General features: G+C 35.3%; 1 protein-coding gene across 1 annotated transcript; it reads right to left on the bottom strand.

Annotated features, from left to right (window-relative positions):
* Window positions 1-345: 345 nt before the first annotated feature.
* Window positions 346-22,414, bottom strand: LOC145641474 (uncharacterized). The gene is made up of 12 exons (XM_081692283.1): window positions 21,973-22,414; window positions 21,475-21,645; window positions 18,925-19,068; window positions 17,776-17,881; window positions 17,498-17,646; window positions 14,920-15,045; window positions 14,281-14,424; window positions 13,461-13,548; window positions 10,682-11,055; window positions 9,100-9,420; window positions 6,844-7,065; window positions 346-855 (listed from the first exon to the last, which is right to left on the bottom strand). Exons 1-12 carry the CDS (start codon window positions 22,294-22,296, stop codon window positions 721-723), a joined length of 2,304 nt encoding a protein of 767 aa, XP_081548409.1. The 5' UTR covers window positions 22,297-22,414; the 3' UTR covers window positions 346-720.
* Between the last annotated feature and the right edge of the window lie 28 nt (window positions 22,415-22,442).

The raw sequence follows: 22,442 nt of genomic DNA, 5'->3' as shown, positions 1-22,442 counted from the left end.
AGCAAGCTGGGACTTTTCCTGTCTGTACTTGCAGCAATCAGCATATGCACACCAATGACCAGTGACGACTGATGACCAATCATCCATTACTATGTTTAATATTAAGCATGCATAAATACATGGATGCACTTAAAGTTTAAGCATTTATACAATTGACAACTTGGTGAACTTAGCCTCATACCTTCAATTTGGAGAACCTGGACCACTTGCAATTCAATCCTTGAAGAATAGACATTACTGGTAACATAGATTAGCAACAATGTTTATCACTTTATAGGTCAGATTGCTATAAAGGACACTATGGCATTAATAACAGTATAACACTATAAACAACTGAGACTGCAATAGAAAAATGACAAAGCATGGCAATTAATGAATGCTTTCATCTTCATCCTTCCTCCCAAAATTCCTGATAGACTCCATATTACAATTCATTGATATATATATATAACAAAAAATAAATTAGAGTAACTTTTGGGGACTTTTATCTCACTGAATTTTGTGGGAAGGTTAATGACAAATAACTAAACATGTATACTCAACAACTGCTCCATTGCTAATTAGTTTTCACCTGGTCTCACAGAAATTATTCTGTCAGAGTATAATATAAGTGTGGCAGAAGATATAATATACTCAGTTGATGAATCCTATCAGAGCATAAGGCCAGGCAGTATGTGAGACTGTACACTTCGCATCAACGAACTGTGAACCTGTGACTACTTACATCAATGTATCACGAATGAAACGTGCTGCCACTCTTGAACCCAGCCGACTCATGACTTCAGGCAACACTTTAGCAGACAAGCCTGGCAACAGTGGAAGGAGCTCCCTCATGGCCTGATCAGCATTTATGGCCTGTCAACATTAACAAAGCAAATAGTATGACACTTCTTGCTCAATTGAGGGGTACTCACAAAGTCACAAGAGCAACCAACTTCCATTTCCCAGCAACTTAGGCATGTAAAAGCAAAGCCAAACTCATTAGCCATGAAACAAGTTTTCTTCAGTGATAGGAGTCAGAGGACTAAAATAGCATAGCAATTAGCTTCTAAACATTAATAAGGAAATATATCCTTACAGATCACAAAGAACAAATGTCATATAGAAACTAGATATCCAAATTAAGTCACAAATTTAGTGATGCCAAACCCTAATTAGTCAGATGCCTTATGTTCCACTTCTAGTCACATAATCAAATGATTGGCTGATAGCCTGATAGAATAAGAAGTGTATTTAAGTATGTACAATTGGACATTGATGTCATTTTTCAACTAGCTCTAATCTTCTCTCTCTACCTCTCTTGATAAGTGAAACTTAAAAGCCATATTCAAAAAGACCCAAAGAGCTCTCTTAATCCCAAAAAAGATTCAAGTGCTAGTTACACTTGCTAAGCATATAACTACATAAATATTAGAGGAATACCTTGCAAAAACTGATCAATAATATCAAAGTATATACATTGAATATTGTCTTGTGCTTCGATCTTAGTGGTTCTTGTCTTGTGCTTCGATATTAGTGGCTCTTAGGAAAGAGTCATTCTCATGATGGAGAGCCACCCAAGAGCCGGTTAAAAGCCCCATTGTTGGCATATAAATATTTTCAATTCTCTCTCCTCTAAAAGTCCATTGGAGAGTTAGTTTAAGAACCCCAATTTACATGCTTTTACTCTCTCCGTTTACTTCTTGTATTTGCATTAAGCACATTTCCCAATGCAATATTGTAATATTTTACAATCAATCAATCAAAGTCTTAATCCCATAAGTGGGGTCGGCTACATGAACCAAAAGTAATTATTCCGTGTAGTCATCGACAAAATCTTCCTCCTCAATCCCTTACGACCAAATACCTCATTCTCATGCAAATCCAAATACTTCATATCCTTCCTAACTCCTTCGGTCCTTCCAACCAAGTCATTTATGGTAACTAAACATCGATGATCTCGCATATTTATGGTAACTAAACATCGATGATCTCGCATATTTATGGTAACTAAACATTGATGATCTCACATAACGTTTTGAATTATATATTATCATGATAATGTTTTAGATTCAATGAATAAGACAAACAAAAGAAAACGAGAGGGAGTATTTTACACTTCTAAAATAGTAAAACCCCAAATTTTATTAACTTCATCTCCTACCCCAACCAGTCACGTACCATAGTCTAAACATAAAGTTCGTCCAAGGTTGTCCCCACCCTGGATTAGTGAGAGAAGTAGGATTAAATCGCTAGAATCGAATCGTAGAATCGTAAGATCCTACAAAATTGATAAAAGGAGTAGTAAAAAGGTTTCTAGAGAACTAAGTACACTTTTTTTAAGCTGTAAAAATGCTAAAATTTATAGTTTAAGTAGTTATATAATAATTTTCTAGGCTTAGAGAAAAGGTTGATTGCTTTAGGCTCATTTTAATAAGTAAAAAGTGGGATCAGATGATCCCGACGGATCCTACTCGATTCTAACAGATTCCATGCAATTATGTCTTATCCCACAAGATTATGTCCGATCTTGTACAATTTAATAAAAATCCAAGTAAAAAAAAAGATCATCCGATCCTATAGCGATTGTGTCAAATGACCAATTCAACCAAAAGTTTAAGCTGATGGTTTTATACTTTACCACGCCCCCTCACACGAGAGCCCGTTGGGCTTGAAGTATGAATGAAGCACGATCCCTTCAAATATCCAACGTTTAATATTCCACTTGAAAGTGAGGGTGTAATCCCCCGTATTTTTAAATATTTTATAAATGAAAATTTATTTTATTTATAATATTTATTTTTATTTTTCATAATTTAATTTCAAAAGTTTCAAATTATTAATCTGGGTCGAAAATTATTTGAACAAATTATTTTATGCACCTTTATTCTACAATTTATGTCCAATCACACAAGCCTAACCCATTTGTTTACTTAATCGACCCATTATTTTTATGAGGCCCAATCTTTCTTTTTACCCTACAATAATTCTCTCCTATAAATAATCTCCAAAAAATTTCCCACACAAAAAGGTTAGTCTTATTTTCATCCTCCTTTGTTTCATTATTTTGCTTAATGTTAATTTAATTGTTTTGGGATTTGATTTTAGTATAAAGATTATATTTTTAGTATCAAATTATATTTTAATGGTATAAAGATTATAAATTTCAGATTATATTTATGTTATAAATTTCATATTTTATGAATTATAAACCTAGGGTTTCAATTTATTGAAAATCATGATTTTAGGGTTTTTATGAACAATTGATTTAGGGCTTTTATAGTAATGATGTTTTGAAATTTTGGTGATTATAACTACTGATTAGTTTAACTTAATTGCAGATTATTTTGAACAGGTAGATTCGTGTTTTAATTTTTAGATTTTCGTTCGTTAATATTAATCCCGTTTTAATCCCGATCAGATTCTGAACTCATGTGATTTTGATGAAAAAGTAGTGTTTTCCATGTGAAAACAACGTTTTAAGAAAGACTCACTACTTTGGTAGTGAGCACCACCCTCTCGTAGCCAAATTCAGCCTCTAAATATGATTTTCGGGCAGTTTTTGATTTTAACGAAGTTTTTTTATACTTAAAACATTATCCTTGAGCTTGATTGATAAAATTAATTATGTTTAATGTTAATTAAGCATAAGTATATGTTTTTTATTGAAGTTTTAAGTGTTGGAAATAGTTTCTAAGTACTACTTTTGATGTTTTATAAAGAGGGTTTAATCACCCATTAAAAAGGGAGATATTTAGGGGTTTTTATATAATTTTCAGATTTTTATTAGACTTTGAACTTGCTGTAATTTCATGTATAAGAGTGTATTTTAAGGTTTTTATGAAGAAAATTTAAAGAACTATATATAAGCCTTTAATTTTAACTAAAGGGAAGGTTTTAAAGTGTTGTTTGATTTGGATTTTGAAGGTTTTAAAGTAAGTTAGTATTGCTGTAAATTTGATTGATTGGGTATTGATTGAGATGTTATTATTTGGCTTAGGAGAGGAGTTTATTGAAGGTGATTTCTAGTTAGTAAAGTGGCATACCAATTCGTTTGCTCAAGGTACGTACAAGTTACGAAACCTTTCTTTTAGGTGCATGTTTAAGGACGACGGATCGAGAACTTAGTATCATGTATAGGGATGACTGAGTTAAATTGTTTGGTTATACATTGTGAATTTCGTATGACGTGCACTATTTTATATTGCAAGTATTATTTGTGCTCTAATTATGCAAGGTGCGCTTAGAGGCAAATGTATATGATTGGTGTAATGATTAATTTATTACTCATTCATGATTATACCAGCAAGATGAGTAAAGGAAGAATTTAAGTCTTCTAAGACGAGGTTGAGGTTTTGGGGTGCCTTATGCACTCAAGGTGTTTATACACTGAGGTAGTAAAGGAATAAATAATAAATGTTGCTTGCCACTAATAAATCAAGAATTGAAATTGAAAAGTTGTTTTACTTGATTGAATTGATATTGGATTGATTGTATTGTTATGCATATGAGTCATCACCAAGTCTAAACCTGTAAATCACGTAAAGTGCAAGATGGATGAGCAATAAAACTCTGGATTGGTGCACTTCTGGAGTAATGACAATCAGGGGTTGGGGTACATGGGGTATTAGTCGTGTACTTTTCTCGAGGCCATCTGATGTACGAGTCTCTTATTTCAAATATTTTTCAAAACTAGGAGTTAGGTGAGATCTCATACTAACTACGGTCACGGAGTCGCACCCGTAGTCGTTGGATGTTTATTGATGTTTCCGAAAGGAGGCATGGGGTTTTTCTTTTATTGATGTTCCAAATGGAGCATGGGTTGGACAACCTTATCTATTGTGTAATCCAATGAGTAAAAATAATGATTTACCTATTATTAATTAATGGAGTCTTAGTAATATAAATAGTTGAGTCGTGTGTTGAGTCTATAATTTAATGATGCATGATGATTGATTATTAGTAGCATGTTATGGATTTCTTAATTTATTTTGCAGCTTGTATGTACTCAGCTTTGCTGATTGCGTGCTTTGTGTGTCTTTCTTTGGTCATGGCCTTCGCCTTTCAATGACCCTGTGACGATCCAATTTTTACACTTGTAATATTGGGGAGCAGAATTACCACAGGTTCTTACACATGCAACATTCATCAGGGTTGTGGGATCTTGAGTAAAGAGTTGGTTGTTTGCATTTTATTTCTTTTGCAAGTTTGAATTTATTTTAATTCGATTTTATTCGACACTATTTCTTTTGGGTTTGAATTTATTTGAACACTGAATTTAATCACTTACTACTTTTATTGGGTTTTGAATAAGGGCCTTAATGGTTCTAAGTTGTATGACTTAATTTGGTTTCATTCGTTGGTTTTGAAACTTATTTATAACTGATTTAGTTTTTCCGCTGCTATTTTCTGATAAAGCCTTAACGTTTGAACACGTGGCGGTAGCACGCCAGTAATTCTCTTGAATATTGTTCAGGATCCTCACAGGTTTAAAGAGAGAATTATTGGGGTGTTACAGAGGGGGTGGATGAGATTTGAACCCGTGACCTTTATGTCACGTTGGCTCCGATACCATGATAAGGGACCATCTCAACCAGGTCAAGGAAATGTTTTATACTCAATGAGATTGCTATGCGATTCTGCATCTAATATGGAAGGTTTTCCCAAAATTGGATCATAGGATTGCACTACGATCTGGATTGTGATGCTAACAACAATGGTTTCATACTTTTTCCCCCCTCTTTATTCTTTCATTTTTCATGATGCTCTCCCACCTTAACTAAATAGCAAAAACGTTGATTATTGACAAATGTTTGGTGGCTTGAGGTGAGGTATTAGCTCCTATAACATATACTTCCTCTTTTCTTAAACACTTGCAACTAAGTGGGTTGATACATTAAGAGGATATTTAATGTTCAAAGAACATCTAGACCACTCAATTAAAAGAAAATGTTCGAAGAGCATCTAGATCACTCAATTAAAAGAAAAAGAAAAAGAAAATGTTTGAAGAGCATATAGACCACTTTATTAACAACTCTTCTACCCCTACCTTTCTTTCTACCATGAACACCAGCAGCCCAATCATACAAATTTGCCCCTACCCAACAGTCGGGGCTACTGCTCTTCGTTGCTGGTGTGGGGTTGATGGTGGTGCTGGTGTTGTTTGAAGTTTAGTGGCGGTTCATGTGGGATGAGGCTTATGGTTCCATGGTGGTCTTTGTGATATCAGGTGGGTGAGAACTCAGAATTAGAGATGTCAAAACCACACCTGACCCGACTCGGCCCAATTCGAAAAAATATCCGATTTAGATTTCGACAGACGTGGATACAATAATTTAGCATGACTTAAGTTTAAAATAGATTCGACCTGACTTCACCGAACCCGATCCGGACACTCGAATTGACATCCCTAATCAGAATAGAGAAGGGAAGTAAAAAAATGGGAAATGGTGAACAATTAATAAATCTAGATGGTTGAATAGGACAACATCGCAAGTCTTCTTTTTAGTTATTTTGGGTTGAACCTTATAGAGCATGATTAAAGTATGTGACACCATGTTTTAGGAAAGTGTTAAAATTTTGAAACACAGGGAGTAAATGGGCACACAATTGACACTTTGCATATCAAAGATCAATTTCAACGTTATAATTAAAATAGTAGCCATAACCACACAAGTAGTTACACAGGTAAAGATATCAAACCATCAAGGGAGTTCATCAAGAGAACACCACATAAAGGATTTCCTTAACAGATAAATTCTTTTTTCCAATTATTCAACATAAATAGATAAAAGCAAATTTCTAATTAATAGGCATACGTTAAGGTTAAAATAATTTGAGTGGAAGTTGAAAAGCATCCCATACCTCATTTGATTTTCTTGTCAATGAACTTCCAGCTATAAGAAACTCAACTACTCTTTGGACATTGTTTAGAATGATTTTGTCCTCCTCATTGATAGTGGGTAGAAGTGATACAGGTTTAATGGGCCCAAAGGCAGGAAATACACTGATTACAGGAGCAATACCAAGGGAAGATGTAATTTTTACCAGCTGCTCCCTTGTCACTGCATCAATGCCTTTTACAATCTGGATTTAACAGACAGAAACATAGGAAGTTATACAACAATTAGAAATTTGAAATATCAGAGTAAGATGCAAGAATCCTGTAAATCACAATCCAGTTGAAAATTCATATTTGTGCCCACACTTGCTATGCCATACTCCAATGAAACATTTTCTTGATATTCAGAAACTAACTTCATATTGCACTTGAAGCTGCTATAAATAAGAATTTGACATGTCACGATTAAAAAACACGTAACTAAACAATTTACCCCTCTTGATGGGGATGAGGACATGAGAATGGGAGAAGAATCGAATGTCTAAAATAATTTTACAGAAGAAACAAAACAATAGAAATGATGATACTAGCTGGTTGCAATTGCGTGATGCCATCAAGCAAATCCTTTCAAATCTTGTTTGACCCAAAGAATTTCTATAAAAAGATATGGTCCTTCTTGGTTCTAGGATCAGGTTTTTATCCATATTGCTTTCCTTGTATTTTAAGTGGTTTGGGAGAAGCAGGGAGGGGGTGAGCAATTAAGCAAATTAGGTGACACTGGCGTTGCTTGCATAGGTGTGTCAATCTCTTTCATAGTGAAACTAAATATTACTAGTATCCCGATTTATTAATTTCTTCATCCTACACTGATTTCCATATGATTTGGCATAATCATCTTGGAAATGACTACAAAATAGATATCTAAGATTCTTATAGAAAAATCTTTAAAAATTTTACAGCAAGTCTTACTTAATATTCAAATTGGGCAACAAACGAAAAATAAGGCAGGTAGTTATGTGATGAAGAGGGATTATCACATTGTGCATGCAATAATTAATTTGGGTTTCATCCATGGCTTACAGCCTACACTACAGTGAAAAGGAGACATTAAAGAAGGAAGTACTCCCCCTACAAGAGTCGATCCTATTGCAGCAAATTTTATAAAGTGACTACTTTCTGCCCAAGGAAACACTCCCTCTATCCCTATTTAGTTGAGACACTTTACTTATAAAACCATCCGTAATTAGTTTACACTTTATAAAGTGACTACTTTCTGCCCAAGGAAACACTCCCTCTATCCCAATTTTTTTTTTTTTTTTTTTTTTTTTTTTTTTTTTTTTTTTTACTACTTTCACCTTACTTTTTACCCACTATCTATCTCCGTCCCTTATTGATGTGTCCGTTTCTAATATTTCACGAGAATTAAGGAATTGGGAGCTTCTAGAATTGACAATAATGAGAAGTAAAGAAAATAGAATCGGTGCATGTGTGTGGGTGTACTTTATTGCTTTAATTAAAAAAAAAATTCAAACTTTTTAATGGCATGCCATTGTCAACTTTATTTAAGGTGTACTTTATTGCATTTTTCAACAAAAATAAAGGGAGAGATTGGGGAATAATAGTGAGGAAAGTACAATCTATAAATGGAATGAAATAGAAACAGACACATCATTTTGGGACTCCTTTTAAGAAAAACAATCACATCTTTAAGGGACGGAGGTAGTGCTTATACACCACTACTTAATAACTATAATATAAAATAAATAAATAAATAATATAAAATAAAAAAAAAAAACAAATATTGCACAATAAAATAAAAACAAATATTGCATAATATAACTAAATAGGGACACATGGAGTATTACAGATAAACTGCAGCAACTAGAATTTCATGCTTGCCAAGGCACAATTTTGATCATAAATATCTTTAATAGTCTATTAATTTAGATCATTAAAAGTTGATAATTTGATATCACAGCTCAACCTACTGCAATCTTTTAAACAGATGAATTTTGTCCCTAATCCCTATGGCCAATCCACCAACTCCCAAAAGATAAAAAGAAGGGGTATTGATGACTAGGGTAGAGAAATGAATGTCTATCCACTAAGTTTATACAAGAATGTGCTTTTACATAGCATTTCCAGCATAAAATTAATTACCACATTATTAAAACTTTTTATTTCACATGTACATGCTTTATTGGATTGAGGAACAACACCCATAAAGCATTTAAATCAACAAATCTATCCATAATAGTAAATTAATAGATAAGACATACCTCATCCAAAAGAAATTCCCGGAAAAAGTTTCCTTTGTCAGATAACAAAAATGACAAAGCTGCTCTTGTCTGAATCTGCTGATTCGTTGATGAATTTATTGAGAAACCAGCAAAATCACTATTCTGTTCACTCTGGAGAATCCCAAGTTCTGCCATTCTACCATTCAAATCCTCTCCTCCTCCACTTTTAGCTGCCACAATGAAATTTTCAAAAGCTTGCATCACATCGATAAATCTCTCAGCATCAAAAACTCCAGATCTTCCGTATATGGTATATCGAAGAGCTTTCCTTAAACGTGAGGAATCATCAGTCAAGAGCCTCTGGATATTTATAAAAAGAATGAATTACAAAATACTGGCACTGCAAAGGTGAGAAAGAAATGAAGACAACCCAAAAGTGTAATTCACAAAATCAATTTGTTCAGTAACAGTTTTACCGGCCTAGATAGTAGGATAAGGGGGCAGATCTACTTGATCATCATCAACTTATATTGTACCCTAAAGGTGAAATTTACTCCCTCCGTCACTTAAAATTTCCTCGTACACTATTTTTAGGTGTCCCTTTGATTTTTCCCCATACCACTTTTGGTAAAGTTTTCCCACTTGCCCTCTCTCCTCATGTGCACAACTTAGCCAAGCCATGTTCACAACCTTGCCCAATCTTTAATAAAGTAAAAGTTGGGCAAGGGGCAATCTTTGGGAGACAGGGAGTCAGGACAAACCCCACAGAGGTCAACCTGACCCCGACTAAAAAGCCAGACACTAAGAGAATGAAGGGACATGGTAAGAGATTCCCATCCTTAAAGTGCACATAATAGGCATTGAGCCCCCAACCTCAAGGTTGGAAGTATTAATTACACTTTCAACCTTACCACCCCAAAGCTGCCATCATGAACCCCTTGCCACACAACAGCCCACAACTAAATGCTAAATCCCACTTGGGGACTAAGAATATATGAATCAAGAGACAAGATTCCCAGTGATTTCCCAATGGCTAGAATGTTAATAACTTGTGTGAATCTAAGAAACTCCAATCAATTGGCTAAGAAAAACAGTGCAGCTATTGTAGATTTTTAAACTTTAACTTCTATGCCAATAATTTTAATCCTCTCGTTGTAAAATTTAAGATACAAATATCATGCATCTCGACAACAAATGAGGAAGTAATTAAATTGGAATACAAGCTGTACAACACCAGAAAATAAGGGTGGCGGGTGATTGTATCATGCGTCTACATGACTTCATGTACTGCGAATTCACAATATCAATCTCGTGAGATAGTTTGTTTAGCCACATGGCCTGTATATATAGATTTCAATTGGGAGTCCAAATATTGTTCTAAAAAAGTACGGGCAAGTCAGGAACAACATTAAAGGATAAAAATTAACATGGTAATGGATCTAATTCTTCTGCAGTCAGCCAGCTGTGGATTGTATTGCAGCCATTTCATGAACCACAGAATTAAAGTAGCTAATATAAGTGGTAGAATAACCTTTAAAATAAAGTTATGCAAGCTACTTGCAGAAGAACGATAAAAATGAAGTCATTTTCACTGAAAAATTCCCCAGCATAAAGCAGGTACCTGCGCAATATATGGGTAGGCTTCATCCACAATAGCAAATTCAGGATTTCCGACCAAAGCTATGCCTTCTAACACCCCTATTGCTCGAATTATTAAAGCAAAATAAGGGGGTATACGGAATGGATAATCAAAAGTTATCTGTGCTAGATCTGATGCAAGCTCTTGAAAGTTAATGTTCTTCGCTCCCCCTCCTTCAAGTGCTTGGTCAAAAACTTTTGCGAGAACAGGTAAAATGGGGTCCAAATTAACCCCCTCCGGTATAAAATCCAATTTGACAAAATCTTTGACTATAGCTTCATAATCTCTATGAATTAGGTGAGCAATTGCTTCAATCATCCCATACTTTTGATCATCAGTTAATTTTGTAACCAAGCCTGTTGGAGCAGAATTTTACCTCAAAAGATTTAGTACTCCAGAATAAAAGAAAGCATAATGTTCTTAAACAGTAAATAGCCTATTCGTAAAATGGAAAAGAAAAAGCTGTAACATTGGTGCATGTATGTTATCCACTTATTGTAAATGGGAAGATTATGTGACTACACTTTATCTAGATTAATATTCTTCTTCCAACGTATACTATTTCGGTCCTTGGGGAAGTCAAGGATCAGGAAAATTTAAGGTCTTTGCACAAGAATATGAAGAGACTCAAGCCTACAAAGAAGAGCATAACTAAGATTGCAGATCCAGTATTATTTTCTTTTCGTGGTCCTCTGAATAATGAGTTTCTCATAGGCACTCGGTTCTTCTGAGATATAGTGAAACTAAAGAAATATTAATAAACTAGCATAGTGCCCGTGCGATGCACGGTTTATAAATCAAACTATTAAACCCATAGGGAAAATAAAAATAAAAACAAAGGTAATTCATTTACTATTAAAGGACTTGGTTACTAATGGTCAATAAAAAAAAAAAATTAAAGGAACGTTATTTGAATAGTATTTTATGTTATTTGAATTTCTTTTAATTTTTTATAATGTTATTTTATTAATTGAAAAATAATTGAATAATGCTCCACATAGCTATATAAGAAGTGAACTAATTTATTTATATCTCCCGTTGAGAAAAAACTAAAATTTTATTATCATACCATCCGCATCAGTAGCTACAATCAATCTAATATATACATGTTTTATTTACCCGTCGCACTCATTAAATCTATAGACATAATAATAATCTTATATTTGACCTACCAGAACATATATTTTCCTAAGTTAAGCATTGTGCCAAAAACTATATATTATATAATAGTCATATATATAACCAACAGCTGATTAAATATAGTATACAACACAAATACTTCGTATATAGGTATGGATACTGATAATTTTATATAAATAAAATATACGGAGTATATATTACTAAGATTTATCCCTACCTTAATTATAAAATGGTTAACAAAACTCTTATAATAGTGCATGGACATTTATATATCTAAAAATATTCTTTTTACATATATTTTCCCCCATTTAATTTTAAAAGCCTTAAAATTGTCTCTTGAATTCGCTATATTGATTTAAAAGGTTATGTTTATTTCAATATTTAAAGCCATTTACTATTTTCATTTTCTTTTGTTTTAAGTTTTCTATTTAGAATTTATTAGACTATTAGGTTTCAAGATCGAAGTCAATATCTTTTTACCATACAATCACTAAATCAAAGTCGCTCAACTAAAGATTTGGACATTGCATAGCTACACAACATCCAACACATTTAATGATTACATGCAAATAATTTTAATAAAACTACACATTTGATTTAAGTTATTAAACAATTTAACTATATATACATTTTGATAGGTTTATATCTTTCATATTAACAAAAATTTACAAATGTTATAATTATATTTTCCTTAATTATGCCACTTTAATCATATTGCTTCAAATTAGTTATTATTCTTTAACTTGACTATAAATAAAGATTAAAAAGACTTTATGGATTATTTGTAGTATTGGAAAGTATATATTTATTATAAAAAAATTAAATCAATATTTATGTTAGGAAATCATGAAAATCTTATGCATGTATTGAAACTTACTTTTATTATTTGAAGTTTAACAAAAATAACTATGCTTGAATATGTAAACAGTAATTATATAGATATATTTAATACTTAAGATAAGCCAATGAGAGAGTGACATTTGTCATCCTCACATTGAGGCGCTTGTCTTTTAGTATAATATATAGATTCAATCCTGTGCATTATGCAACTATTCTTTTGTTTGAAAAAACTTGGTCAAGTTCAAGTCAATTTTAATAAAATGGGTGTTGTTCTCCTTTATTTTTTTGGGTCAAAAATCACATCGGCTTTTGATATAATAAGAACATGAGCCAACCCTTTTGGAGAACAACTTATATTTTGATCTCAAGCGATTTTGCTGTAATCCTAGACAAGGGTATGTATGATACATTACAATCTTACAATCTGATGTTTTACATGGTATGATATAGGACAAGAATCTTAAAGGTCAGTGTTTATAGGTGTCAAGGGATCAAATTTCTTGTCTGAAGCTGCAGTAGGACTAGTAAAGCACTGCATTCTTGATATTTGGGGGTGGGGGGATGAATTTTAATTTGTAATTATAAAAATGTGTGTGTGTTGGGGGGGGGGGGGGGGTCTGAAGGGCAATGAACTGTAATTAATAATTAATATATTCAAATTCCTCTGCTATTGTGCTTGCTGCTACTTGCTCATCTATTTATTTTTCTAAATAAAAAATTTCCCCTTATAAAATTATGGCCATACAAATGCGTATGAGGATGTAATAAATTAAATTATTACCAAAATCAAGTATCGCCAACTTCCCATCAGGAGTTCGGATTAGATTTCCTGGGTGCGGATCAGCATGGAAGAAACCAGTATCAAGCAACTGCATACAATTTTACCAAAAAGATCACTGTAAATATCTGGGAATGGGAAGAGAGATTAAGCGTTTAGCTACATCTAATACGATCGTTAAAGACTACATGAGGCTCAACAAATTTTTTTGTAGCATAGGTGAAAAGCGCTATTTTCATAGTGATAGCAATTGAACACTATGAAAAATAAAAAGAATCAAACCTCACATTGTCCAACTTGGAAATCCAGGTATGGATCTTTCATTTCTTATTCATACAATTTTCCAGGATGCTTAATATGCTCCGACTCATATATGCGACCAAAAAGTGCACTACTCAATCATGGGCTCAGAAGTCTGACATGGAAGAATCATTCACTTGAAAATTAAGGACACACTAAATAAGTAGTTCTTCAGTCAGATGAAGAAAGGTAAACTGTCTAAGGAATACTGACAATCCAAGTATCCAAAGCAATGCAGTAAGTAATTTCTAGCATACTGTGGGAAGTAAAACTTCCCAGAAAGTTGCATATATGTCAAACAAACAACTCTCCACTTTTCTGTTTCACAGGAAGTTGTACTTCTAGTTTTCCATCACTTTTCAATGTCAACCCCCAAAGGAGCAGATGCCCCCAGGTATCCAAATAGGAATACAGTCTATATGTATTTATATATTTGTTGTGTTTATCAACTATGCAGAATAAACAATTCAAAAATTACTTTATCATTTAATAGATGAATGATGATCCATTATGCATTTTATACCTGCTTCAGATAGCATATAACCCCAACATTAACCAGCTCACCAACATCACTCTCTGTGCTTTGCGATAGTTTCTCACCATCAATCCATTGAGTAGTAAGAACCTTTCTTGAAGTATACTTAGTGTAGGTTTTTGGTACAACCACCTGAAAGTGCCAGTATCAGCTAGGCAAAATTGAAAATACACAAAATAGAGAAAAAACAAAAAATAAAGATCAGAAGTACAATTGGACAGTAAGAGATGCTCATGGAAGATGTAGGCACACAAACATATGCTCTAAGCAAACCCAAGAAGGATGATATTTGACTTGCTGAAGTGTGGGAATAATTTCATTGGCAATTTGGTGGTTAGCTTGGAAAGGGGAAAAAAAAACCCATAATGGAATTCTGAGGGCATAACCCTCGTGGGTCAAGGTTTCAAGTTCCCTTTTGTTTAGCTGGAGTTAAGTATTAGATTCTGGGTGATACAATTCTGAATTCTCAATTTCTTAGATAGTATGCTTCATGATACTGAAGGCACGGGGTTTTTTTTTTGTTCACAGCCCCTCTTTTGTACATGGGTGACACCCCCTTCAAGGCTTTATAATACATCTATATATTACTTATTATATAATGTTAAAAAAGCAGGACAGAGTAATAACCTGTGGAAGGTCCTTTCGCATCATTTCTGCAAATATTGTACCATTTTCACCCTCATTTACATAATCAAGCTCTTCAAAGAAACGTGCTGCCCATTCATCGACCAAGCCAACCACATCAACTGAGATCTGCGGACATATATGATAAGGAAGAGGTTGACGTCAGATGAAAACTATATATCAACTCAGAGGAAGGTCCTCGTTACAGACCAGGAAAGCAGGTCACATTGAGCATTATCAAACATAATTTCTCAGTAAAGAGGCATTGAACACAACATGTAATGCAGTTTACGGAGCATGGACATTACATAGGTATTGACTTCTTTATTGATTTTTCTACCAAAAAATTAAATTAAAAAAAAAAAGAAAAAAAAGAAACTGCACATCTAGTCTTTAGTTATAACTTGCATCCAGGAGCAAGGTGTGTCAACGCACCTCTCCCACCTAGGTGCAATGCATTGTGAGAGGTAAAGACCCTGAGGAGGGAGATCCGAAGTTTACAGAATACCAAAAAATTATCAAATTAACTTGCATCTGGTCTTCAATAGACAAATCTGTACACATGATCTATAACTACTACAACAACGCCTTAGTCCCAACTCCCAAAATGATTTGGGGTCGGCTAACAGAATCATCATTAGGAACCGTCTGAAAAGGAAAAGGGGCATAGCAAGATTAGAAAGAAAAAAAAAAGTGTGTAAAGTGAGAAACATAAGAGAGTTTTAAAAGAGAGGTAAGGAGAAAAAGGAGAGAGAGAACATGTGAGTCGAAAAGAAAAACCATAAAGGATTGAGAAAATTTTAGTAAAGTTTGCAAAACATGAGTTGGGTAAAATTAAAGACATGCTCTCTATTAATTGCATGAATTTACTTGCTTTTATTGTCAATATTAGTTATTAGAAGCCCAATTTGCGGTTGGTAAGCAATAGGCAAATTGATTCTGGTGGTTTGACACCATATCAACAGGTGGTCGTTGCCGATCAAGGAATTCCAGGTTTGTGATTCGAAAATATGACATTGAAGCAAATAAGGGAAGAAGAGCTTGAAGTGTGCACACAGACTAATGAAGAGGCCCTTAAAAAGAGAATTGTCCTGAGAAAGTACATCCTATATCCAGAAGCTGTGTATGATTTGTGAGCTCAGAACAAAATGAAATGATGACAATAGGGAGATGTATAAAAGGGTTATTAATCACCCTTTAACATAAAGTTGTAATAGTAACCTAATACTCCATATATTCTTACAATAGGGCTCCAACTACAAAGAACAGAAATCCTAGTAAAGGACTCCTGGTTCCAGTGATAGTGTGCAAACTTTCCTAATCCTAGCTACATGACTTTCACTTTTTTTAATTGTGTCTTAGCAAGAGATGACATTTTCATTTGGAGATTTCAGACTACCAAAAAAAATCAAAAATAAATAAAAGCAAATTTCTGGCAGCTTTGTTCAACCCTTGGACCTAGAACTGCATAAATTATACAAAATCTATCCAAGGCCCAAAAACAAAAACATAATTAGTATGTTAGTTCGAGCCTTCGAGGCCATGGTTCATGAGACAATCAACAGCTTGGAAAACGGAAGTTTAGCCCAAAATATTATTTTGGAAATATGTCAGGAAGGAGACCTTTTATATTGGTCATTTTGTGAGAAAGGACCTTTTGTAAAATAAAAAATATAAATATACAAAAAAACGTGGCTTTTGGGACCTTAAACAAAAAAATTTAGTTCACCAGGATCTTTACTCAGATACCGGCCATTGATCGCCACACTCCGGCGTAGATTATCACGTGCAAAGTACATGCCCTCATCAAAAACCTCGATTTTCTTCCTCTCTTCATCCTATCGCCATTTAACCACCTTTTATCTTTTAATAGGAAAATTTGTCAAAAGGGACTTCATTTTACGCCCCACACCCTTTTAACATGGTATCAAATCTTGGGTTGAGTTGTGATTTGGGCTAGTATAATGGACATCTCACATGTGAGAGGAAATGTTGAGCCCATGAACAAACCCACATGTGAGCGGAAGTGTCGTCCCACATTGAATAAAAAGTAAGGGTGAGTAATAGGATGTGTATCCTACACTGAGGAAGAGAGAAAGTTGTGTCCACTTATAAGGCTAAGGGGCTAATCCTCTCGTTTCCATACGGTTTTGGGATGGAACCCCCTTAGACTTATGAAGTGGGCGTTCTCTCTCTTAGCTTACGGGTGCGGCCAGGCCCGTATATAACATTGTATCAGAGCAAGGCCAACGATTAGGACCTTTAATGGATGTAATGTACTTTGGGCCAAATTGAATGGGTCCTGTGAGGGGGAGTGTGAAAATGCATTATGACACCAAAGAAACATCACATGTGACCAGATTATAAAAGGGACCTTACATATGAGGGGGAGTGTTGAGGCATAACCTTCCTAAACAATACATGTAAGAGTCCCAATTTGTAAGGCTACAGGGCTACTCCTATTGCCACATGGTTTTGGAATGGAAACTCCTTGAACTTGTGAAGTAGACTCTCTCTCTTGGTGATGGATGCGGACCAAGCAGTAATTAACAATTTATGACCAGAATTTTGGAAACATTACCTGAGGGAATTTGCGAAGAACCAATCCCAAGTTACGAATGATGAACAGATCAACTGTTACAGTCTCCAGAACAAAAGGTCTCTGCACTTTGACAGCAACCAAATCCCCATTTTCTTTTAATCGACCTTTATAAACCTGTCCCAGAGATGCTGAAACAGAATGTGCAAGCACATAATAAGTTACCTTAACAGTGTAGTAACTGACACCTTTTTTTTTGTGTCTCAAAATAAAACAAAAGCCACTTTTTTTCCCAACAACCAATAAATTACTGTGCATACCAGCAGCAATTGGAGAGGATGAAAGCTCATCATAAATTTCAGGCCAAGGACTTCCAAGCTCCTCCTCTATTAGAGCCATTGCAACATCATCAGGGAACGACGGAACCTTATATATTGCCAAAGAGGAATAAAACTCATCATCAAACATATAAAAGGAAAGGGTAAGACCTGAAAAGACAGGCATATGTATTGGTGATGCTAACAATTAGAAAGGTTTTTAAGATAAACCATGGTAATATGCAGATGAAGCCTATGTGGACTGTATAATACCTCAAAGCTGATATACATCACTTAGCTGATAAAAAATGATTTGTCTCCTCTTACTGCTATAATTACCAGGATTGTTGTTAGAATTGTTGTCCAATGATATCTATTTACTTAGGTTTATTTTTCAAAAGCACTTTTTACATATCACTGCCTACCTAGCCATTAGGAAGGATGGTTTTATATTTAACTAACCATAAATTTTATTTTATCTTCCGTAGAAGGTGGCCATACTCACTTAGAACAAGTGTTGAGATAAATCTATATAAAATACACTAATCGAAAGCCACCAGAGTGCCCTTAACCCAAATCTCGAAGTAGCCCTTTCTTTTTCAAAGCCAGCCCCTTAAATTCATTATCATGCTACAAGTCGCACATTCATGTAGTTTGGTTGCCTCAATTTGGGATTTAAACAAAACAGAAAAATAATTCACTAAAAACCAGTATATATATACATATAGCCGGCTACTTAAGAAAATACCGTGTTTGTATGGTGGAATTGGAGGAAAATGGAGGGGAAATAAGTGAAAATCATCTTTCACTTATTTAAATATGAAACGAGGAAAGAAAAGGTAGGGCATTGGAGGGATCCATTTTCCTTTCCCTTTTAATAAACTAAACCCCTCTATTGTTGGAAGGATTAGGAAGGTAGATGAAAATTCACTCATCACGTAATATGAATGCTCTTTAAGACAAGCAGGATGAGAAATATAATGTAAATGCTAACCTTAGCTTGAGAATGAAAGATCACGACATGTAGAAGGTAAGAAACTACAATGATCCAAGTAATTTAAACTTAGGCTAATTTGCTCAAGGAGACAGACAATCGCCAACATTTCCAGCCATAGCAATTAGCAAAATATACTAAAACAAACCTAACATTACCTTGTCACATAGTTTTTGGAGTTCTGTCATTGCAGATGGTGACAGTATATCTGGTCTAATGCTAAGAGCTTGCCCCAGTTTGATGTATGCAGGTCCCAAAGAGGTCACAATCTCCCTTAATTCAATTGCTCGTGCAACTTCATTCTGAAAAGTGGGGTAAGTAAAGTTGGTAAACATTAGAGTCATTGAAATCAATCCAGTAGTAAAGATTGAAAATTAAGCATGAATAATCATAATAGAGAATTTTTTTTTAGGAATAAAGAACTGTTTAATCTTCAGCAGAGAAGAAACAGTTCAATCCTACTCCAAAGCATTGATCCACAGCTTCTAGTAACACATTTTAAAAAGCATATGTCACCCAAGATAAGATAGAAAAAAAGTACATAGCATTTTAAACAAAACTGGCAAGTAAAGGGGAAAGTTGAAGCCACATTAAGAAGGTTTCCATCTAAAAGCAGCTTCAACACTAAACAATCTGGGGGAATCCACAGGTGTAATTGGCAGAATGGCTGGAAAAATACTGTTCTTGGGCCTTATATGATTAAATATGAAGAGCATAGAGCAACATCCAATGTCGTTATACATATAACTAACATTTATTTTAGTGAGTTTTATACTTTTATGTTGTGCTTAGAGATTACTGGCTAATAAATTCCTTACAGAATGTAGATTACGTTTACAATATTGGCTGCAATACCAGTACAGAAGGGTGCACCAGTGCTTGGAGAGACCAAGTGTCACAGTCCGAATGTTTTGACACTGGATCCATGCAACGCGCTTTCATCTATTGGCAATGAGGGTGCTAGCCAAGTGCGAAGGGGGCTTGCAAGCACGGAGTAGCACAAGCGGGAAATAGGTTTGATAGGTCCTCCTGCCGATCGGAGACAAGAGTGGAGTCAAGGGTTATTGGGGTTTGTGATAGCTGAGCAAATTGAGGCGGGCACAAGCGGGTCCGACAATGAAGTTTGAGGGTTTCTTGTGATTTTAACTATTTTTGGGTGCTTTAAAATATGGGCAAAATAATATCTATAGAGGCCTACAAAAACACACACAAGTAATAAAGCGATAGGCAACAATGGGTAGGAAGCTTGGATTTCATTAATCACTGCTCCCTAAAGAGCTTCTTGATGGAATTACAATATTCTCTATTAAACACTGGGGGAGTGTTTGGTATAAACCTAGTAAATGAAACGGAAATGATTCAAATAAGTAAGGGAAAGGATAATAATAAACGTTACCTTTATTATATGTTTGGTACCCCTAATGAAATAGAAACAATTTGACTCAAATTGGGGGTTTTTGTTACCCTTTGGAGACTGTATATGTTACTTTTTACCCATACCAAAGAATTAGAAATGGAAACACTTAATTGAATCTGTTTCCTACATCAAAAATTACTATACCAAATGCCCCTTGGATTGAAAAAGTCATAATAATTTCTTCTATGGCCTAGAAAAGATAAGTAAATGACTTATAAAGCTTCTAAAACATAGAAAGGAGGTTGGTTTCTCACACCAAGAGTCCAAGACATAAACAGCCTTACAATTACATCTACCAGCGGACTTGTTGAGAAAAAAATCAGGCTAGATCTTAAGCTTAACATGTACATATATGAAAGTGAGATTTGACCACATGTTTAACACTAAGGGGCCGTTTGGTTCGCACGGGATAATCGGAATGGAATGAACAAAGGGAAAGACAACGAATGGAATGAAACTCCCCCAATTTTGGGGTGTTGTTTGTTTTGAATAACAAAGGAATAGAATGAATGGAATGCCACCGGTCCAACCACCACACCACCACCACATTGCTTCACTTTCCACCATTTCTAGCCACCACCCAGCCACTCCACCACTCGCCGCACCTCCTCCACAACTCCCCGCCCTTCACCGCGCCTCCCCCGCCTCTCGCCGCCGCTCCCCACGCCTGCCAACCTCCCCTCCCCCGAAAAAACCACCCCTAGCCCTGCAAAACCCTAGCCCCGATCTCCCTCTCCCCCCGAAAACCGTCGCCGGAGTAGCGAAGGCGCGGGGGAGGCGCAGCGAAGGGCGGGGGACGATCGACGGTGGGGTGGCTGAGTTTTACGGTGGTTTGTGTGGGTAGTAGGATGGTGGTACGGTGGTGTTGGGGAATGAGCTTAGAAGGATTTGGGGGAATGGAGGGGGTAAAGGGAATGGAAAAAAACGATTACCAAACAGCAACAAAGGGAATCAGTGTGGATGATTCCTTTTCCCTTTGATGAATACCCCACCAAACGGCCCCTAAATGTTTAGGCTATAGGTTTGTATTCAATGGTTTTTGGCATATAAACAAAACAAGTAAAGATTGTTATCATAAGAATGAAAAAATAAAAAAGCAGCATGATTTACACAGAAATTTAATCATAACATGCAGCAGAAAATATATCATCACTCCCCATTCATGCAAGATAGCTTAAGAGCAAAATATATATTGCCTCCTTGCATGGATGCGTAACACTATATTATTGTCCTTAATGTATTATTTATTAACATTATTCTATAAAATTCGAGAATGAAAAGATGATAGTACCTCCTTGACTTTCTTATTGATCACATCCCATCCAAGACGAGAAAGAAAACCTCCTGCGACAGAAAGCAATTGCACAACACGTGTTGCAACAGCACGTGGCCGCTTGCCCCAGTATGAGGATATGCTTGACGGATCATATACCAATGGAAGGAACTCGCTGCTTTCATCAACCTAGACAATAGCACGCATGAGCTGATTGACAATTCTCTTAGTAGGAAAGAGAAGGAAGACAAAAACAGGAAACATCACGAAACAATTTTTTTTTATGCAAAATATTCCCCAGCTAATTAAGCTTTAGATTATGAAAAATTATATCTCTATAACAAGAGACATTACAAAACAAGTTTGTTTTTATGCAAATTATTTCTATCTTCCAATAAACAGTGTTTCTATTTCCTAAATGTTTGGTGTGGTTGGTATTGATTTCATAATGGCTAAGAAATTAGTGAGTGAAGTTAAGAATATGATCGGAAAAGAAAGTAAAGGAAAAATGGAAACCTCAACCAAACGGAGTTGGACATCGTCGGCAGCAAATTGGGAGTCGGAGAGATTCTGTCCCCTGAGACCGCGCATAAGAATAGCCAAATCTTCATTCTCTTCCATGCGAGCTCTGACACGCTTGATATCGGCAGACATCTCTCCGACACTGACACTCCTACTTCTGCGGGCGAAAGAGGCGAAATCATCGGAATTGGAATCAACGTCTTTCCGAGGGCCCGGAGGAGGCGCTGTAGCAGTGGCGCGAATTGTGAAATTTCGGCGGTTGAAGGTGGTATTCCTGAATTCAGTAAAATGTGCAACAGCTGGTGAAGCCAATGCCATTGCAGCAGTAGCAGACTAGTACTGTAGGAGAACAAGTAGTACTTGAGTTAGTAGCTTGTAATACTCCCCTAAATAAAATAAAGAGTACTCCCATAGTCCCATGTCCATCCCAACCAAACTAAAATTAAAGCCTTAAACGTTCCACC

Source organism: Chenopodium album, chromosome 8 (assembly GCF_948465745.1).
Source record: "Chenopodium album chromosome 8, dcCheAlbu1.1, whole genome shotgun sequence".
NCBI lineage: Eukaryota > Viridiplantae > Streptophyta > Magnoliopsida > Caryophyllales > Amaranthaceae > Chenopodium > Chenopodium album.
The sequence above is the reverse complement of the archived record's forward strand: the minus strand, read 5'-3'. Positions and strand labels throughout refer to the sequence as shown.